Below are 18,633 nucleotides of genomic sequence, written 5' to 3'. Positions count from 1 at the left end.
TATTTATAAATAAATATATTTAAGTACATTATATTGATATTTAAATTATTTAGCATATATCAATCCTCATTAAAAATTTAATACATTTATGTCTATATTTTTAAAATGAATATTTATCAATTAATAAACTATTAAAAAAATTATTTTTAAAGTGAACATATATAAAAAACTATATACTTAGTACTTATTTGCAATCCTAATAAACTATATAAAGTGAACATATATAAAAAAAACTATATACTTATTTACAAACAATAAACTATTTTAACAAATTTTAAAATTATGTATATGATATATTAAGAAATATGTTGGTTTATGCTTAAAGTTTATATTGTGCTATTATAAACATTTGTTGTTATTTTATTGGTTAGTATTGCTTAATCATCATTTTGAAATAATTTAGTTAGTTTTGCTTTTTCCCAAAATGAGGCCGTTTCTATGTTAGTTTTTTTTAATGGTGGATGCCAATATTAATTCACATGTCATAACATTGACGGTAAACGAAAAAGAGAAAAGGTATTGATATTAATATTGGTCTAAATGTTGTATTGAAAATGTTACCAAACAATGTTTAAGACATTGTCGAAATATTAATTAACCGTAGTCAATATTATTATCCTAGATATTATTTTCAAAATATATGCATTATAAATTTAAAATAAGTATAATGATGGTAGTTAGGATTTGAAAAATATCTCAACTATATATTGTTTGGTAATTTCTTATAAAAACAGGAAAATAATAATTAAAAACGATTAGTTTTATAAACTTTTCTTTGAATAGTTTATTTTTAGTAAGTACAATAAAATACTATTAATTTAATTATTTGGTTAAATAATAAAATAAATTAGCATACTAAGAGTATGATTTCGTATAATTGTCAATAATAGCACAACAATATTAAAAGTATATTGCATATCAAATAACATATGTTAGATTTACAGCGCGAGAAAGAAAAAATTTCTAACAAATGTTCTTTAATGGCATAGTTTTCAAATAAATGTTTATATGAAATGTCATAGCTTCCACGGAAAAATTCAATTAAGACCATTTGGTATAATCAATAAGATAATAAATTGAGAGTCTAAATATATGAAATGCTACCCATTAATGAAATAATTAGATTTGTGTTTAGTAAGAATTATTTAATCATTAATGAGGATATTAAATTGAATAAGGATATATTGTTGGGATAATATGAAGATAACAACAAATATGCAATTAATAAACTTATTTAAAATGGTCCAACTTAAAAATCACACATGAAGTGAAGTGAAGTTGTGAAATAGAATAGATATTATACTACGAGAACAAACTTAGGTTGACTTTTATGCTAAAGAGAAACATATTGAAATTTTGTTCTATTTTACCAACTTTTCCATACTTATTTTTGGTATGATGGGCAACCGCCTAATCCAGCAACTGATGAGTCTACTATGTTTATTCCCATCTGTTTTTATTATTTTTTTCCACAAACACATGTCAGTCAAACCCATAAATGAAAGAATTTCTATAAAATTCTATTTTCTTAGACTTACTTGGAGAGATACCAATATGTTTGCAAGAGCTTGTCCATAGGTATCGTGGAAGTGAACAGCCAGCTTTTCCGCTGGCACAGCTGCCATCACGGCTTCAAGCATGGGAACCACAGAACCTGATTCATTTTATAAGAACAGAATCTGTTAAAAAAAAAAGAAAAACAATTCAGAACAGAGAAAATTGATTAATGAGGGGAAGGAACACTTAGAAAACAAATACCAGGAGTGCCGATTCCAATTGTATCACCAAGAGAAATCTCAAAGCAGCCCATGTCATAGAGCTCTTTAACGACATGCGCTACTTTTGAGGGTGGAACCGCTCCTTCCACTGGACACCCGACCACGCAAGATACGTACCTTCAACATTGGAAAATATTATCATCGAAATGAGAGAAGGTGAGAAACCATAAAGCACATAATCAAATAATAACTAAGGTTAAAGAACTAAAGTAGGGAAAGAAGCAAATAGAAACACGGACAGGGATGGAATGCTCCTTTGCAGCAGTGGCAACAGCACGATATCTCAAGAGACTCTCTTGAATGGTAGAGTTAATATCGGTCAAAGAGAATGACTCGGAAGCCGATGCAAAGATTGCAACTTCCTTAGCACCTGCAGATACAGCTGCTTCAAAACCCTGAAAACAATCAAGCACTCTCTCACTGAAAGTAAGAAGCCAAGCATTTGTTTTTTTTTTTTGGCCGTAAAGGAAAAACTAACGGATACACACTTTAAGATTGGGAGCCAGAACTGGGAATCGAGCCCCATGTAGACTATTTACTGCATCCATTACATTCTTTGCATCTGCAAGCTACAAGGCGAGAAATGGTACAAACCAAATTAGTTTCCCTTAAAGCATCTTTCTGTTTCTAACATACCAATTTTGTTTCATGCCACATGGCATATTAGAATAAGAGCATATTTACCTGGGGAACCCATTTAGGAGAAACAAAGCTTGTAGCTTCGACAACGGGCAATCCAGCAGAAACCAATCTACGAATGAGTTCCACCTTTACAGATGTGGGGACTATGTTTTTCTCGTTCTGTAGGCCATCCCTTGGACCAACTTCTACAATCTTCACAAACTTGGGTACTTCTCTAAGGAGCTTCTGAAGAATAAGAGTAAGAAACTTTTTTTAAGAAAAGATTAATCATTTTGGAGATATTTATGCTCCTGGAAATTACCTTGTCATTGCTAAAGGTGTGAAAATGTTTTGGTTCCCATAGAGTCCCAGAAACTGTTGAGTTCCCAAATAGAAGTTGTCGTTGAGATACTTTCCTAGAATGCCTTTTCCATGGAAATGACTCTTTGCCGAAGCTTTTATCATCGCTGAAACTCAAAAGAAGAGTATAAGAATGGAAGATGCCTTCAACATCCAATAAAAAAAGGAATGAGAGCACTCACTTGCAACTGTTTGAGGTGCTGCAATAATCTCTTCCCTGGAACTTGTCAATAGAAGGATGATGAGGCAAGTTGTGTGTTAAACTCTTGCACCATAAAGAATGTGCTCTTCTCACCCCATTCCTCTGCATCTTTTTTCTGGAGAAAAATCGTCAGATTCGTTCGTTGCTCAAAATATGTTCCAGAATAATAATTTGAACAACATCATTCCTTTTTTTTTTTTTTTTTTTTTTTTGCTTCTCTATATAAAATACTTGGTTCTCAGACAGAGATTACATGTTCAATAATGATTCATGAGAAAAGCATCATTTTGAATTCTCTCTAAATGGCTGGGATGGAACAATAAATTTAATTCGATCATTATATAATAGAAAAAAAAAAAAGGAAAGGAGAGAGAGAGAGGCTAAATAAAGCTTACCGGAGAAAAGAGTGATTGGATTCCTGCGGAGAATGAAATATCAGAGGAGGCGGCAACTTTAATCTCCTCAAATTCTAGTTGGGAATGTCCCTCTCCGAGATGCCTAACATTCACTTCCACCTCAATAATTTGACCATAATCTCATCTCTCCTAAAAAAAATATGATATACGGTACCCACTGTTACAAAAATAATTTATTTTCTATTTATATAAAACGTGATTAAAGTCAAAAACACTTTAACCAAATCAACTAACCATAACCCATCCGACCCGTCTCATTCAAAGATGTAACACGGATCACCTAAAAACCTAATAAGCGCTTCTCTCCTCTCCCCTGTCTTCCTCTTACAGCTTATCGAAACCCTCGAAATCGACTCTCATTCTCAATGTTGTGCTTTTCTATTGATGGTGTAACCTTGGTTGGATAAGTTAAAAGCGAAATCTTTAAAAGTATGTACGTATCTTACTCTATATACAAACACTTGTAGCAATAAGCAAGAACCACATTTTCCAACATCTTTCTTATTGATCTCCCTGATCATCGAAAAAACCCAAAACTAATCAACATTATGAATCTTTGGTAGCAACCAAATAAAAACCACATTATTTTTTTTTACTTTCTCATCAAACATTTACAAACGACAATATCTTCTCAGTAGAAAGAAGCAAGAAAAGGAAACTGATGTGACTTTACAAAAAGGAAGGATACACAGATGGTCAAGGTGACGAAGAAGAAGAAGGTGGAGCAGTAAGCGCGTAAGTGAGACTGTTGTTGGATGAGCTCTCGATAAACCCAGCCACTCCCGCCGCTGACTGCGTGTTCGATGGGAGGAAGAGATCGTGCTTTTGGTCTTTATATGCACTCCACACCTGTCATCAATTCAACAACTTGCATTAATATTTACAGAACAAATCTGAACAAGACGTTGATGTTCACAACAGTACTTACTTCCGAAGCGTCAAGTATCTCACGCACTTTTGAGCAATGGGCCCCTTCTGTTGCAAAACCATGCAGCACCTATACGAAGATAATAAAACTATTTCATCAATAACAAATTTAAAAGAGAACTAACCTTTATCAACAAATTGATACCAACCTCAACAGCAAGCACCCGCCCGATAGATGCTTCCGATTCATTCAATTTCATGTGAGAGCTGAGCCCATACCTTCCCCCCGTCCTCCAGTCAAGCAGCCCAAGAAGCACCTCAATAAGACCAACCCTACCAATTTCTCACGTTTTAGTGTTGTATTAACCTAGGTTTCATGACCACCAAAGACCAACTTATAAATTAAAAGTATGACTCACTTTAGACCCTGCGCAACAAGTGCATCTCTTGCTCGATTTCCAGCAACAACAACACGCTTAAGTGTCTCAAGTGCTAAAATGCTCCCACCAAGCCATCCTATTGCTTTCATCAGAAGTGGAACCACCTGGTGTTCAATCGACTTGAGAGTCATTACAATGTCACAACGTTTTAACCACTAATATCATGTGCTTAGTAAGAGAGTGAATATAGTAGTGAACCTGGGCATTTCCCGCACTAGTTGCAGCCATTGCTTCCGCACAGGTGGTACTAGCGGCTAGTTGATGTAGAACACGTAAGCAGCTAAGTCGCACACGTTCTTGAGGAGTTTGCCCAGGTAGTGCTGAGGGCTCGCCCGTCTCTTGCGCTCCATCAGAGCCAATTTCTTCATCCTTCACTTCTCCTCTAGACATCGTTTCCCGCCTGCCCTCATGCGCCACAGCAGCGACAAGTTTGGGGACATACCCTAGAGTTCCTACGTGATCAGCAAGTCCAGGATGCACACGCAACAAAGAAACCAATGCAGCAGAGAGAAGGAGAGGGAGCTCAGGGTCAACAGGATGTTGTTCGTAATGTGTTGCCGCCATCGCTGACAAATACTGTTCCAGCAGTCCTTCCAAGAATCCTTTTGGATTTCTCAAAGGAAATTTGGGATCTTTTAAGAAAAGCCTGACATAGATTCCACTAACCTACAAAGATAACTTGCGTTACGAATTATGCTTCCACACAAAAGAACTATTTCACTACTGCAATGATTCATGTATCAGTTTAAATAAATAAGAGATAACCTGTGGTTCGTCTCTCATTCCTGGTTGACCAGGTGATTGCTCGGGTACATCCCATTCAATTACACAACCCTTCTGTTGTTCAAGATAAAGGTCAGATGCCATGGTCGCAATCTGTGCAGATAAGGATGCAGCCATTGCTGGTGTCCACACAAGTTCTGGAGTCTCTGTGGTCCGCTCAAGAGCATGTACAACAGCCTCTCCCGGTCCATCACGGATAATGGATACAAGACCGTCTGGAAGGAATCTAACTAGCGCGATAGCAACTCTAGGCCCATGCATCGGTTGTGCGACAAGCTTCCCTAACAAAGAAGCCGCTGCAGCTCTTTGCTGAATGGGAATTTCTTCTGCACAAGATCAATTTGTGTCATGGATGCCATTGCATGCAATTAGGAAGCAATTGGGAAAAAGAAAAAAGAGTTAAGAATCATTACTTTGCAAAGGCAATAAAAGTTCCAGAATGTATACTACACCACCATGTTTTGCAGCAGCCCAAGCAAGTTCCGGTGTGCTTGCCAGAGCATAAAGAACATGGAGAGCACCCTCGCGAAAAGAAGGTGCAGAATGAAGCATTTGCAAGAGGAGAAGAAGACTAGATCCATCAGATACCATTGTCTCCAAGCAAGGAGCATAAGCCGTAAGACGAGATAGAACATTCAGACACAGTTTCGGAATATCAGTTTCTGATGCAATGGGTACTGAAAAACATTCAAAGAGCGGTAATAATCTCTCCTTAGACGAAAACACTGAAGCCAGATCTGGATACTTTGTAAGCAAGTTCTACACAAACACAAACAAAAAAAACCAAATAAAAGGTCAGACATGCTGACTTCTTTCTAGCTATGCATTCACATGTTGCATATGAGTACCTGAAGAGCAGTCAAAGCTAATTGGAGGTTATCAATCAGAGATTTCCCTTCCATTTTCATTCCCTCAGCTGACGTTTGATGATCGGAATGTCCTTCAACCAGTGAGGGTTCTGCGACAGTACTTTCAAGTTCCGGAGTTTCAATAGATGAGCTGCTGTCCTCAATCAAGTTTTGGTCCTCAGAAACCGAGGGCAACTCAGTATGCACTAACGATGATATAAAGTCGATTAGAGCATTGCAGAATACTTCTGGTTCACTGATTTCTGAGTCGGGTTGATCATTATACACCTTCAAGTAAACACTGCCAATATAGACCTCTTTCGCCAGTGCCTCATATGCAAAAGATTGTGCAGTTTTCAGATCATATGAACCATCAGGGCTCTGGCAGGCACGTTGCTGATCCACAAAATCTAAAAGCTCTGATCGAGTTGCAGAGTTCCAGATTATCTGTGAAACAAAATTTGATACAGTCACAGTCTATCCAGCCAAAACCTCAACATCCTTTTAAAACTCAGTGAAGTGTTCAGCAAGTTTTCATATGTGCATATAGAGAGAATCTTAACAATAGAAAGTTCAGCAATATGGTGACATCAAACATATATTTAAATATGAGAGTGACAAATCTTAAACTAAGTATAGACCAAATGTACATGGAAATTTGAAAATGCTTATGAACCACTCATTTCAATATTTTTAAGCTGGTCAGACTAAAAATTCAGAAAACGATAAACATTTACCTCTGGTGTCTCCAAATTTGTGTTAAGTTTGGTCAACAAATCTTTGGCAATTTCATCTTTCAATAAACTAGCAAGCTTTGGAGTCAGCAATGCTCTGAGAACATCAGCCGCAGTTGCATTGTAAGGTGTCAAACCCTCATCTGCACACAGTCCACTAAGCCTTGATAGGGCTTGTGATGCTTGTACGGCATGCTCATTCTTGGCGATTTGAATGCTAACTCCAACCCCGTGAGACTCGACGGAATTTGATTCCTCTGCAGTTGAGTCATACTGTAGTAATAATGGGAGAATGTACCTGATCGAACAGACGCACAGCCATTTGTTATACACAAGCAAAGGTACAATTGAGTGTAATAAAGACTAAAAAAAGTTCGTGTCAAATATAACTGAACAAGAACATATTGACGACAACAAAGAGAAAGAAAACAACTCACCATAAGGCACCGGCCCTTAGCAGACCCTGCTGAAGCTCGGGGAAGACGGAAACATTGGCAATAGACTGAAGAGCAGCATTAACGGCTGCAGGCACAAGTTCTAATTCCGTGCAGTGCACAATGTCTTCAATCAGACTGGATAACTCTAGAATTCTAGCCCTTGCACCCTCAAACCGACTTATTACAGCGAATGTACGCATTATATTTGTGACAATGATTGCAGCTGGTTCGTGTTGTGAAGTTGTTGGCTGAACCACACACATGCAGCGGGTAAGAAGAGTCGAAAGAAGCTGCACACCACCATCTCTCACTAGTTCTTCACCATTCAATGAAGATGCAGCACAGCTGACATGGTAAATACAAGAAAATGAAGTAGGTAAAACGATAACTTTGAAGGCATGAAAATGAACAAAATTAAAACTGCAAAATTTTAGCAAGAGAAATACGTTAATGAAACAAGCTCAGATGCTGCAACAAGGAGAGGGGCTCTATCGTCAGACAGAAAGTTGTTATCCTCCTTGTCCACTGTAACTGCATCAAGTAACATTGGGTAGCCAGCATATTTGAAAGGCTGCAACACATGTCCGTAACGCCGATATAAGATGCACTGCGCTTTCAGTAAAAGCAGCAACCTCCAAGGTTGAGGACCTTGCAGTCCTTGCATTGTTGCCTATAAGTAGAAGAATGGAAGAATTTAGTATAATAAAATCTAAAAACTAGTTCCAGAAAAATCAAATATAACACTAGATTATAGTATGGAGTTGAGTAAAACAAGAGTTTCATAGATTGAAGAAACACTGGTCTTTTTAAGCTAAAAGTTGAGCATGCTCATAAATTGCAAATTAGATAAGAATGTTATGCACATACTCCCGATTAATAGACAAGTTTGTCGTACAAACACCAAAAATGAAAAAAAGTTGACCACCATTTTCTCTACTAAAGAAAGACGCAAGGCAATTACTACGTCTAGCATTTATCAATTAACTTGAACATGAATTATTTGCTAGTATCCAAGATGTTAGCACTTTCCAACATATAAGCAGATGCGCCAATGCTCTAAAAGAGAACTATAATAGCAGACTATGATGCTAAGCTAGCACATAATTGAAAGAAATCTCAAATACAGACAATGATCAAAATTTGGTTGACGTACCTGTAGGCATTCATAAGCTTTTTGAACGGCCAGAAACTTTTCTCTTCCTTCTGGATTCTTATCAGGATGATACTTCATCGCAAGTTTCCTATACTGGCGCTTCAGTTTATCTTCATCAAGGTTTTGGATCTGTTTGGATATATTAGATGCCTCATTTAACTCAACTTGACCCCTCCCGTTTAGGTCATCACTTGAAACATCATTCAGGGATATTTCCAGAATTTTGCAAGCTTCTTCTTCAGAAAGATCCATGGGTTTCCTTGTCAACTCTTCGCGCCACATCACGAGTAATGATTGTAAAAACTCAACATGTTCAACAATTGGCCAATTTGGAAATCGAATATCATTGCATAAATTTCTGAGATAATAACGATGACACCACATCTCATCTCTAAGTTCTGGGTATGTAACAGGTGGCATGGGAGCATAATCATACAGAAAGTGGCAGTGCTGTGACAGTTTCTGGGGATAGTCACCAAGATGCTGCAAAACCTGAGGAGAGAAAACGATAAATCAAAACTCAAAGATAAAAAAATATATTAGTTTACAAATAATAATCAAAAGAAAATGACCTACAGCCCGCAGCAAGATATATATAAAATACCTGACATATAAGATGTTCTGCTCTCATTTTATGTGTCCATATAATCTCAGGAGTATCGGAATCAGATACCATGGCAGCTGCAAACGCAGCCGGTCCACTACGCTCTAACACATATAATAAGGACTCGGGGAGAAGACCACCCAATACGCTTCTCTTAGCAAGGGGCAGTGAGGAGGAAACAGTAGCTTCTTCCCCACCATGAAATGCTTGATGCACATGGGTGACCGAGAAGAGTTGTGCGATTGAATATAGGTTGGATCCAGGGTAAGCAAGGGCAAAGTAAAAGGCACCGGTGTTGTATAGGCGTATCATCGCTTTAGGGTTTCTGGTAACAACATCTTTCAAAAGAGCAGCGCTGGCCTCCACAATAGCTGGTTCCCCAGAAAGAATAGCCTTTTCCAAAATTTGGAAAACCATCAGATTAACAACGAATTATAATGATTTTAGTTGATAATTAAAAGTAATGCAGTCTCAACTCTCAGTTTTAGAGTGGAGGAAAGCTAACTGTGCAAGATTCAAATACGGACTTATGTTGCAACTTCTCTCTCAGATGCTACGAAATAGGGGAAAACAAGAGCAGAGAAAGAAGGCATTACCTGAGCTATGTGAGGAAGACAACGTGTGCTAGACAAGATACGTTTTACTCTTGGTGTTGGAGTTACAATCTCTCCTGCGTCATCCAAATCTGAATGAGCCGAAACCATGCTATGCAATATGGACAATGCAGCCTCCCCTACCTGAGTAGTCTTTCACCAATTAGATTGAGTCTTGCATAAACATGTCAGAATGAGAACAGACAACAACGGAATGGACATGAAAAGTATATTTTTTTTGAAAAGTTTAAGATGATAAAATCAATGGTAAAAAGCAAGCCACACACATAAAGTAATCCATAGTTTCACCTGTGTGGGTGTGAGGACTGGAACTCGGACAGCTACTGCCCACCTAAGTTCACGGATATCACGCAATTTCTTCCAGTCTGACATTCCAAAAGCCCGACACTTTGTTGTCCAGTCAATCTCTTTTTTAGACCATAAGCTTCTGATGACGTCTTTCTCAACAGGTCCAACTTCTGCACCACCTTTGTCAACGTACATCCATTCCTTAGGTGGTTCCATAAATGCAGTAGCAGCAATTAAATTTGACTGTAATGGAATAGGAGTCCTTTCCGAGTTTTCATGAACCACCGTCAGCAGATCTACGGCTAGGACACAACCACCAACAACAACACAACCTTCGACGTTTAACAAGACCTTCACTAAAGCCTGCATGTACGAGAAAAAAAGTAAGCAACAAATCTTGAAAAGAGATCGATACTCTAAGTGGTCTAACTATATGAAGACAATATTGTATATGACGACCTAAAAATTAACTTTAAAAACTGGGAAAGGCTATCTTTTATAATCTATGATACCTTCAAGAGAAGAATCAGGCGATGCCTCAATGCTCTATCATCTGTCCTATCTATAAGTCCTGTAATATGTGCAGTGCCTTCAAAAGGACCTATTAGCCTGTAATGTTGCTCATAGACAATGGACATCGCTCTTGCACAAAGTTCCCTAACAGACGCTCCTCCCCCTCCACCAAAACCATCAAGCCGACTCAGGTCACACCAATCGCCTGATGGACCCAATTCATCTGGAACAGCGCCACCAACAGTTAGCCCCATATCAGCATCACACTGAAAGCGATGATAGAGTGCCCTGAAAAAAGCAACTGGATCACGGAGAGGGAAATCGTGTGCCTTGCCAGCGCTCCCACTCTCAAGCAATAAGCGGAGATAATATTGACCAACACAAACTTCTTTAGACAAGCTAGGATAACTAACAGAGAACTCGGAATAGTTCCAAGATATACGTGGGATAGTCCCCTGGCCAGTTGTGGACTCCACAGCCACATATCCTGGGGAAATATCTTCGGTGCGCTCTTTCTCAACGTCTAGGTTGCGAACCTCAGCCTTCAAAGCTTCCCTTAATTCTTGCCTTGTACGCTCATTCCAGATGAGGTCTGCACGATTATGGTCAAGGCCAAAGGCTCGCCAAAGCTCACGCCAATTTAGAAGTAGCTTTCCCGAACCTACAGGTGTACTTTCTACAATAACTTGAGCAGGTGCTGGAAGAACTGGATTCTGGATACCATGCAAGTTTGGTTCAGAACCAACCAGATTGGATGAACTTGTATCATGCTGCTCATTCCCATTTGCATTTGTCGAATTTGAAGTAAATGCTGGATACCCATTTTGTGAAACCCCTGCTGTAGTACTGTCAGCACCTGGAAAAGCAGAGGCCTGCGGATTCAAAGTTTCGGAGGAAGTTTCTACAGCAGGCCTTTGAAAGTTCTCGGACTTTGGTGCATCACCAGTCTCAACACTGTTACCAAGGGGAAGAGGAAAATCTTCAGCACCCGTTCCTCTTGCTATGCGACCTCTTCTCTGCTGAAGTAATCTTTTATGCCGCCTATTCGTTGATGATCCTTCTTGATTTGTATCGTCGAGAACATCATCAGGACGTGTATGCAGATATGCAACAAGCCCGGGTGGCAGTACTCGAGACAGTAGATCCAAAGCTGGTTGGTAAGAATCTGCCCAGAGTGCAACAAGCTGCCTACTTACATCACGGCGTTCATTGGCAGGAAGGGAAAATGCATTCAATAAATGTCTCAACAAAGCACCATCGCGCAAAGCAGCATCACGCATTGACTCTGCAGCAATTGCATCTTCTTCGGCTATTGTACGCATTATAACAGCAATGATTTCCCTAACACTTTCAGCAGGATGCGCAAAGAGTGAAAATAAACGGCGTCGTAGGGCAGCTATTTGGCGTAGCATTTCTACAAAAACAGTGTATTGGGTAGTCTCTCCATGTGGATCACAAACCATAGCCTCAAAGACTTCAACAATCGCCATCGAAAACAAAGGTGAGACTGATGTGGGCCTCAATCGATTAACCAGGATCGTTACATAACCCTGTTGAGCAAACAAAACCGACTTGGTATGCATGATAGTCGCATGTTTTTCTCCTCGGGAATCTGGTGCACTACTTAGATCTGCTGACCCACCACCTATAAGGGATGCAACAAGCCCGGCAGCTTCAGCAGCCACGCCTTCAGAACCGTTCCTAAGTAAACCCATTATCCTATTAACAGCAGCAGGAAAAGACATAATATGGGATGCTGCAGTCCTGGAGGACAACAACCTACGCAAACATGCAACAAAGCCAATGACAGTTGCTGCTGCTTTCGGTGAAGGAGCTGGCAAAGGGGGGGCGTCAATAGGGAGATTTGGAGTTGATGGGAGCATTGTAATCAATGCCATCAAAGTCACCTCAGGGACTTCCATATTGGCCGGCACACCTGTATACGGGATACAAGCATTGAACTCCCTTATTCTACGCCATAGTCTAGCCCTACAACCAGGAACCGATCCACCTTCGGCAACAGCATCTTTCGCAGCAGCAGCTAAATGTTTCAGATGTAGAGAGCTAGTTTCCATATCAGCAACAAGATTTTGTGGTCCAGAGATCAAACTAACTCTTCCACAAGGAGGATCAATCCGATGACCTGGCATGGTAAGCCTTGGTAATACTGGTATTGGGGCTTGTCCCTGCATCATATTTCCCTCGTTTATTAATATACTGCTCTACCGGTGCAACAAAAGCAAAGTACATATACATATATGAAAAAAATAATTGTTTATGTCAAACATATCTATTTCTAAAAATGATAACTCTACGTACTTCTGTTTGCAGAACATCAAGAATTGCTGCAAGTAGGTTGTCTCGGGATATGCTCGAGTAGACCTAAAATATGTGGCACAGAGGTTAGCTTATAATCAGGAAATAAATATGTTGCATAGAATTAGAACAAACTCACATGTACTGGACATCCATCACCGAACTCGATAGCAAACATTTGGGGCTCCTCTGCGAACCGGACAAGTGAACTTACTGAAGATAGAGGACGAAAGACAACAACCTGCACAAATCTAAGCAGTATTCTCGGAATTTGACAGGACAAAACCAAACTGAACAAGTAAACTTCTTCCTAGACATTTTCAGTATTACCAAGTCACCTAAAAAGTTGCAACTTACTTGACTTATGTTCAGTTAAAGGCACGGCCATATCATGGAAAGGTTTTGAGATAACAGAAAAGAATATCTAATAAAACAATGAAAGCAAAGCAGTAGAAACTAGTCATATATAAAAAATTATGTCAAAAATGCGTTGCCAACTTACTTCATAGTTATCTATTCGTCTCTCCACAAGAGAGGCCTTGGTAAGAATTAGCTGAAGGGGTACAGCATCACCATGTTCACCAAGTCCTCCTTTAGGACCAATTGCCAAGCTTAGTCCAGGCATGTTTAAAGTTCCATGAGCAGCAGATCGCAATCTAGTAACAGACCACCACCCATTAGGAGTTTCTTCAGCTCCAACTGCCTCTTTAGCTGCATCGTAAAGTTTAGAATAAGCTGTGGCGATCAAAAGAAACTAAAAAACAAGATTAAGAAAAGACAGATGAACTATACAAGACACATAAGCAAGAGAGGTTGTAAGTACCCCTGCGTGTCATATAATCGGATGCTGTCAGGGATAAAGAACCATCGACTGACAAGAACACCCCAGCCATTGACTTGGCGGTTTTAGCCTGCAAAGATGAAATTTACAAACATCAATTTTCTATGTTGCATCGCCTAACTAAATATTAAAGCAATTCGAAAGCATTCACAAGATTTAACAATGTCCAAGGATCACATTAGTACCAAACTTGCGACAATGGAGGAATTTGTTGTCCCGGGGGCAGCTCTGAAAGCTTTTGACTTTCTCCCATACATGGGACACAGGACAAACCCAGCAGAGTCGGTAGATTTTGTCCGGTATGCATCAGAGAGAAGAATAATGGCTGGGGAACCCATGTCTCTGAAATCCAAAATCCAGCGTGAATCACCAGACTTTGAGTCGATGAGCTCCAAACCAACATAGGTGACCTTCAATTTCTGCAGATCAAAAGTAATTTCGGTTAATAACAAAAGCTCAATGATTGGAATAGTAAAAAAAAAGAAGGCAATTTTTTTACAAAGAGTTGCAACTTTAAACTATGTTGAACAGCTAAAGGCCTAGTCCGAAACCATTCAGGGAGTGTGCTTACATATGGAACCCATTCAGCGTTACGTCTCCTAAGGTGAAGCACCTGAAACTCAGCCACGGGTCTAATCAGGCTCCAACGAAGCCGATACAACTCGGTCAAAATGCTCGCTCTGTACCGAGACGAGAACTTCATAGCCTTAAACTTGCCTTTCCCATCGGTCCTAACACTGATAGTAAACTCACCGCCAACAGTATCCGCGTTGTCGTCCCTTCCAATCAAGGGCAAAGCCCCGTCGAAATTGCTCCCAGTCTCATAAGAATTAGTAATCGCGAGGGTGTTGGGGTCAAGCGTGACGATTCCCGCGTTGGAGATGCAAAGGATCCTCTTGTAACGGCCGCGCCAAGAGTGCTTCACCACAAAGTACCTAGCGAGATACTCTGGCTCTTCCGCGGCGGCGACGTTTCCTCTCGAGACGGAGGAGTCCATGGCGCTGCTGCGATCGGATCCGACGGAATCGATGAACTGTAAGGTGTGGGTGCGAGGGGGGTTGCCTAGAAGAGGACGGAGGAAATCCCAGAATCCTAGCCTGGTGTGATCGGCGACGCCAGGATAATGGCGGGATCGGGACTGATTCGCCCCCAGCTCTTTTTACTTGGTTTGGAGAAAAGCCACCGGGGCTGGCTGGCTGGCTGGAGATGTGATCAAAACGGACAAGCTTAAACCCTAATTTCTCATACACGAAATAACGATAAAATCGCGAAGAGGCTAACTGCCTCCGATCTTCTGGAAGATTGGGGTCACGGATCGGCGAAATTTTGCGATCTGAGAGAAGAGGGACGATGGAGAAAGAAGAAAGAAGAAAGAAGAAAGAAGAAAGAGTCGCGAATTATTATTATTATTATTGTCTCATGTTTTTAACACTTTGACGACTTTTGTTGAGGTGGTCATGTCTGTCACATTCCCTATCTCCGGTGCCATCTAGATCTCTGCCATTTATTTTTTCTTTTTACTTCGATACAAAAATGATTTTTCCTCTTTCTTTCACAACCTTACTTTTATTTAATCTCTACATTTCCAGCTCCTTCTTTTTTATGATACGATTTTCGTGTGATTTTGTTCATTTCGTTAAGACCAATTTTTATCTCAACATTTAATCTGCCAGTTCGCCATATAATTGTGTGCAATTCTGACAGAGATAAAGATAAGCGTTTAAGTGGAATCAACAGCTAAGTACCGGAAGCCTTTCCGATCTTGAACGTTTCGGAAAACAAAATGAATGTTAACAGATAGATATATACATACTTTGTATCTCCGGGTAAAAAATATTATTTTAATAAAAAAAAAAAGTGGACAAAAAACTGAAACTGTATCAAAACACAAGAAATCAATGGAAAATAAATTACGACCATTCAATGAAAAAATGTTATTCGTCAGGTACATAAATGCTTATAGTGGTTCCTTGAATTATATCTATCAACAAATGTAATTTTACAATAGAAGATATACTCCACTCGCTACGGGTACCATCGGGATGAGCCGGCGGCTAAGAGTTTTCGGCCGATGCCAGCTCCGCCTAAAAACTTTACAATAGAAGATATACTGTAACGTATATGAATCCTATCAACTGTCTCTCTTTTAAAAAAAATTATCATTCACAATCTAACTAGACAAACATTCATAATGAGTTTTTTCACCATGCATAACCTTTTTTTTATTGTTGCATTTGTGCAATTTTAGTAATCTTTTAATATACAAATGATACTACAACATTCTTGTTTTCTCTTGAAAATGATGATACGCTTGACAAGCTCAGACTTTTAAGAATATGAGACCAGTAATAAAAATTTGAGAGAACGAAATCCAAAAAAAAATAAAAATCATTTGGACATAAACTTGTTACATCTCATTGGGAATTTCTAGGCGAGACTCAGAGGAAGAAGTAGTAGCAGTTGCGGACGCAGGTTCTTTGTACCACTCATTAGCCTCTCGAGTCATAAAGTTTGCTTCTGCAATGAGTTTACTTGGAATTTAGTTCTTCACATGTTACAAAATACAGAAGAAGAGAAACCACTACTTGTAAAGAGCATACCAGATAAGAAGACCTTCTTGTATTCTTCATCGTCATATATAAATTGCGGAGGATCTGGCGAACCAATACCAACTATGGTGCTTCCACTGTTATGCATATTAGCAAGACAAAGTCAAAACTTTAGCACCAAGGTTCTCATTATTCTAGCAAACAGTACTCTGTATGTATACTCAACTACTAGATGACATTTTATGAAGATTTTCAATGAATGAGGCTCTATATACAGATATAGTTGTAGAAAAAGGTATACCTCCCAGACATAAAGACAGCATCATATTCCCCGCGCCCAGAAGCTATTACACGTTGCTTCAAGCGTTTGAGAGATGGAAGAACTTGAAATGCTGGTAGTTCTGGAAATGTGAAGAAAGTGCAGAAAATGTAAAATCCTTGTACATGTACTAAACTGAATCTTGAAATTTAAAAGCTCTTTACCCAAATCGTTTACGCAAATGCTTTGAGATACCCCGTTGTTGGTGACATTCTCCAGTAATGTTAAGGGATCAACGTTGCTTGTCTGATCCAGACGGAGACGCTGAGAAAGAAAATAAAAGCCAAAGCCCCATGAAGAGAAGCTTCTACAAGTCAACACTTAATCATGAGGTTCTTACTTTGTAAACTTCAGCAGTGGAGCATGCTTCTCGGGGCTTTATGAGCACCATCGGAAGATCAAAAGGAAAAGGAGAAGGAAGGTCTTGGACAATCTTAGGATTATAATTCAGCAAAAATAAAATAAGATAGCATAATGAAAACAAGAATGATGCCGCAAAAGGGAGAGCAGCAAAGGCATACCTCACCTCTCCCGGTACAGTAGGCAGCTCCATGCGAGAAGAAGAAGGGAACGTCTGATCCTATTTCACTAGACCAATCTTGGAGCTCCTTCTCAGAGACAAGACCTCCATTGAGCTCATTCGCCGCCCAGAGTGCAGTTGCAGCATTACTGCTTCCACCACCGAGTCCAGCTCCAGTAGGCACCTGCTTATCTAGATGAATCTTTCCATACAAAAAAAGAAGAGAGACATAATAAGTTTTTTTTTACAAGTGTTATTAAATATGATGTTATATTGTCTTACCCAGAAGAACTTGTTACTACCAGTTTTCTTCCTGTAAAGGTTAAGTGCTTTTATAATCTGCCGAAAAAAAACAACACAGCCGTTAGAAACAGTTGTTCAATCTGGGTGAAGCATTAAAGACATCTCACCAGGTTTCTGGCATCGACAGGGACTCCAGAGACGTTGGTAGAAAGACGGTCTTTGGACTTTGATGGAGACAATGAGAATTTAATTGTGTCCCCTAAGCTAATCACCTAAATCAAAATGCGGAAAAATGAGAAATTATGGAAAAGATTAAAACTCGTGTGAGGTGAGGAGGAAGAGCTTACATGAAACAGAGAGGCTAAATCATGAAACCCGTCTTCTCGTTTCCCCGTTATCCTCAAGAAAACATTGATCTGAAAAGAGTATTTGATTGGTAAGGATACAGTACAAGAGATGTATAGAAGAACTCTATAAGAACTGTGTTTAGAACCTTGCAAGGTGAGAAGAGCTTAAGCCTTGACAAGGGAGCTTCTTTGTCAACATCATCCCCAATCTTATTAAGCCTCTCGTCAGGATCAAATACTATCTAGCATCACCTCAAACAAATATAATAAATGAGCACCCGACCAGCTAAGCATCACCTCAAATTCAGATGCCAATCAACAAAAATCGTTACCTCGACTTGCTTTCTGGAAGCTTTCGCTGAAAAACTCGGAAGGGGACGAAGAAGCTTTGGAGAAAATGAACAAGTAGGGAGACTGGTTCTGGTTCTGAAAGAAGTGGAAGTGAAGTTGAGAGATGAGGTCAATGGAGGAGAAGCCGTTGCCATTGTCTCTGTCTCCCGACCTGTTTTTATCTTCCTTTGATCCAATCCACTATGCTAGTTTTCTTTTTTTTTTTTTCGTTTTTCATTATTATGATATAGTTTTCACTTTCTCATTGTTAAAGCCCATTACGAGTAAAATGGTTGGTACATGGCCCAAACAAATTAAGGCCCAATTTGAAATCAATATTACGTTTAAGATCAAAAGACAAAACACACACACGTAGTTGATAAAAAAAATAGAAGACAAAACACACACACGTGCAACTCATCTATAAACTTCAGTCGATTATGGCGAAAGCTGCACTTTTGCAAAGGTTAAAAATAAATATAACTAGTGGTTGGCCCGTCCGTAGAGCGG

The 18,633-nt window shown here is 39.3% G+C and overlaps 3 protein-coding genes across 5 annotated transcripts; all 3 read right to left on the bottom strand.

The window, feature by feature from the left end:
* Positions 1-1,198: 1,198 nt before the first annotated feature.
* On the bottom strand, positions 1,199-3,714 carry LOC106427580 (hydroxymethylglutaryl-CoA lyase, mitochondrial-like). Of its 2 annotated transcripts, none has more exons than XM_048754548.1 (9): positions 3,357-3,714; positions 2,942-3,076; positions 2,722-2,866; positions 2,463-2,645; positions 2,267-2,347; positions 2,018-2,173; positions 1,759-1,895; positions 1,539-1,679; positions 1,199-1,450 (listed from the first exon to the last, which is right to left on the bottom strand). In XM_048754548.1, the coding sequence occupies exons 2-7, from the start codon at positions 3,067-3,069 to the stop codon at positions 1,824-1,826; spliced, it is 765 nt and encodes a 254-aa protein (XP_048610505.1). In that variant the 5' UTR covers positions 3,070-3,076; positions 3,357-3,714; the 3' UTR covers positions 1,199-1,450; positions 1,539-1,679; positions 1,759-1,823. The 2 variants fall into 2 exon arrangements, with proteins under 2 accessions (XP_048610505.1, XP_048610504.1); XM_048754547.1 differs by having other exon boundaries at positions 1,539-1,654.
* A 234-nt stretch (positions 3,715-3,948) lies between these two features.
* Positions 3,949-15,234, bottom strand: LOC106427595 (dnaJ homolog subfamily C GRV2-like). Of its 2 annotated transcripts, XM_048754545.1 has the most exons (22): positions 14,387-15,234; positions 14,001-14,234; positions 13,798-13,885; positions 13,477-13,685; positions 13,114-13,215; positions 12,978-13,040; positions 10,658-12,844; positions 10,146-10,508; positions 9,840-9,980; positions 9,244-9,636; positions 8,640-9,131; positions 7,933-8,156; positions 7,487-7,831; positions 7,053-7,347; positions 6,316-6,762; positions 5,881-6,226; positions 5,450-5,793; positions 4,883-5,350; positions 4,664-4,788; positions 4,454-4,577; positions 4,306-4,374; positions 3,949-4,226 (listed from the first exon to the last, which is right to left on the bottom strand). In XM_048754545.1, the coding sequence occupies exons 1-22, from the start codon at positions 14,810-14,812 to the stop codon at positions 4,074-4,076; spliced, it is 7,638 nt and encodes a 2,545-aa protein (XP_048610502.1). In that variant the 5' UTR covers positions 14,813-15,234; the 3' UTR covers positions 3,949-4,073. The 2 variants fall into 2 exon arrangements, with proteins under 2 accessions (XP_048610502.1, XP_048610503.1); XM_048754546.1 differs by lacking the exons at positions 13,798-13,885; positions 14,001-14,234; positions 14,387-15,234 and having other exon boundaries at positions 13,114-13,225.
* A 788-nt stretch (positions 15,235-16,022) lies between these two features.
* On the bottom strand, positions 16,023-18,368 carry LOC106427611 (4-diphosphocytidyl-2-C-methyl-D-erythritol kinase, chloroplastic). Its single transcript, XM_013868328.3, has 11 exons — positions 18,126-18,368; positions 17,940-18,035; positions 17,794-17,862; positions 17,614-17,718; positions 17,486-17,542; positions 17,205-17,405; positions 17,024-17,116; positions 16,848-16,947; positions 16,666-16,765; positions 16,416-16,501; positions 16,023-16,332 (listed from the first exon to the last, which is right to left on the bottom strand). The coding sequence occupies exons 1-11, from the start codon at positions 18,276-18,278 to the stop codon at positions 16,223-16,225; spliced, it is 1,170 nt and encodes a 389-aa protein (XP_013723782.1). The 5' UTR covers positions 18,279-18,368; the 3' UTR covers positions 16,023-16,222.
* Positions 18,369-18,633: the final 265 nt, after the last annotated feature.

The sequence above is a fragment of the Brassica napus genome, chromosome C4 (assembly GCF_020379485.1).
Source record: "Brassica napus cultivar Da-Ae chromosome C4, Da-Ae, whole genome shotgun sequence".
Classification (NCBI taxonomy): domain Eukaryota; kingdom Viridiplantae; phylum Streptophyta; class Magnoliopsida; order Brassicales; family Brassicaceae; genus Brassica; species Brassica napus.
Note: the sequence above shows the minus strand (reverse complement) of the source record. Positions and strands in the feature narration are given on the sequence as shown.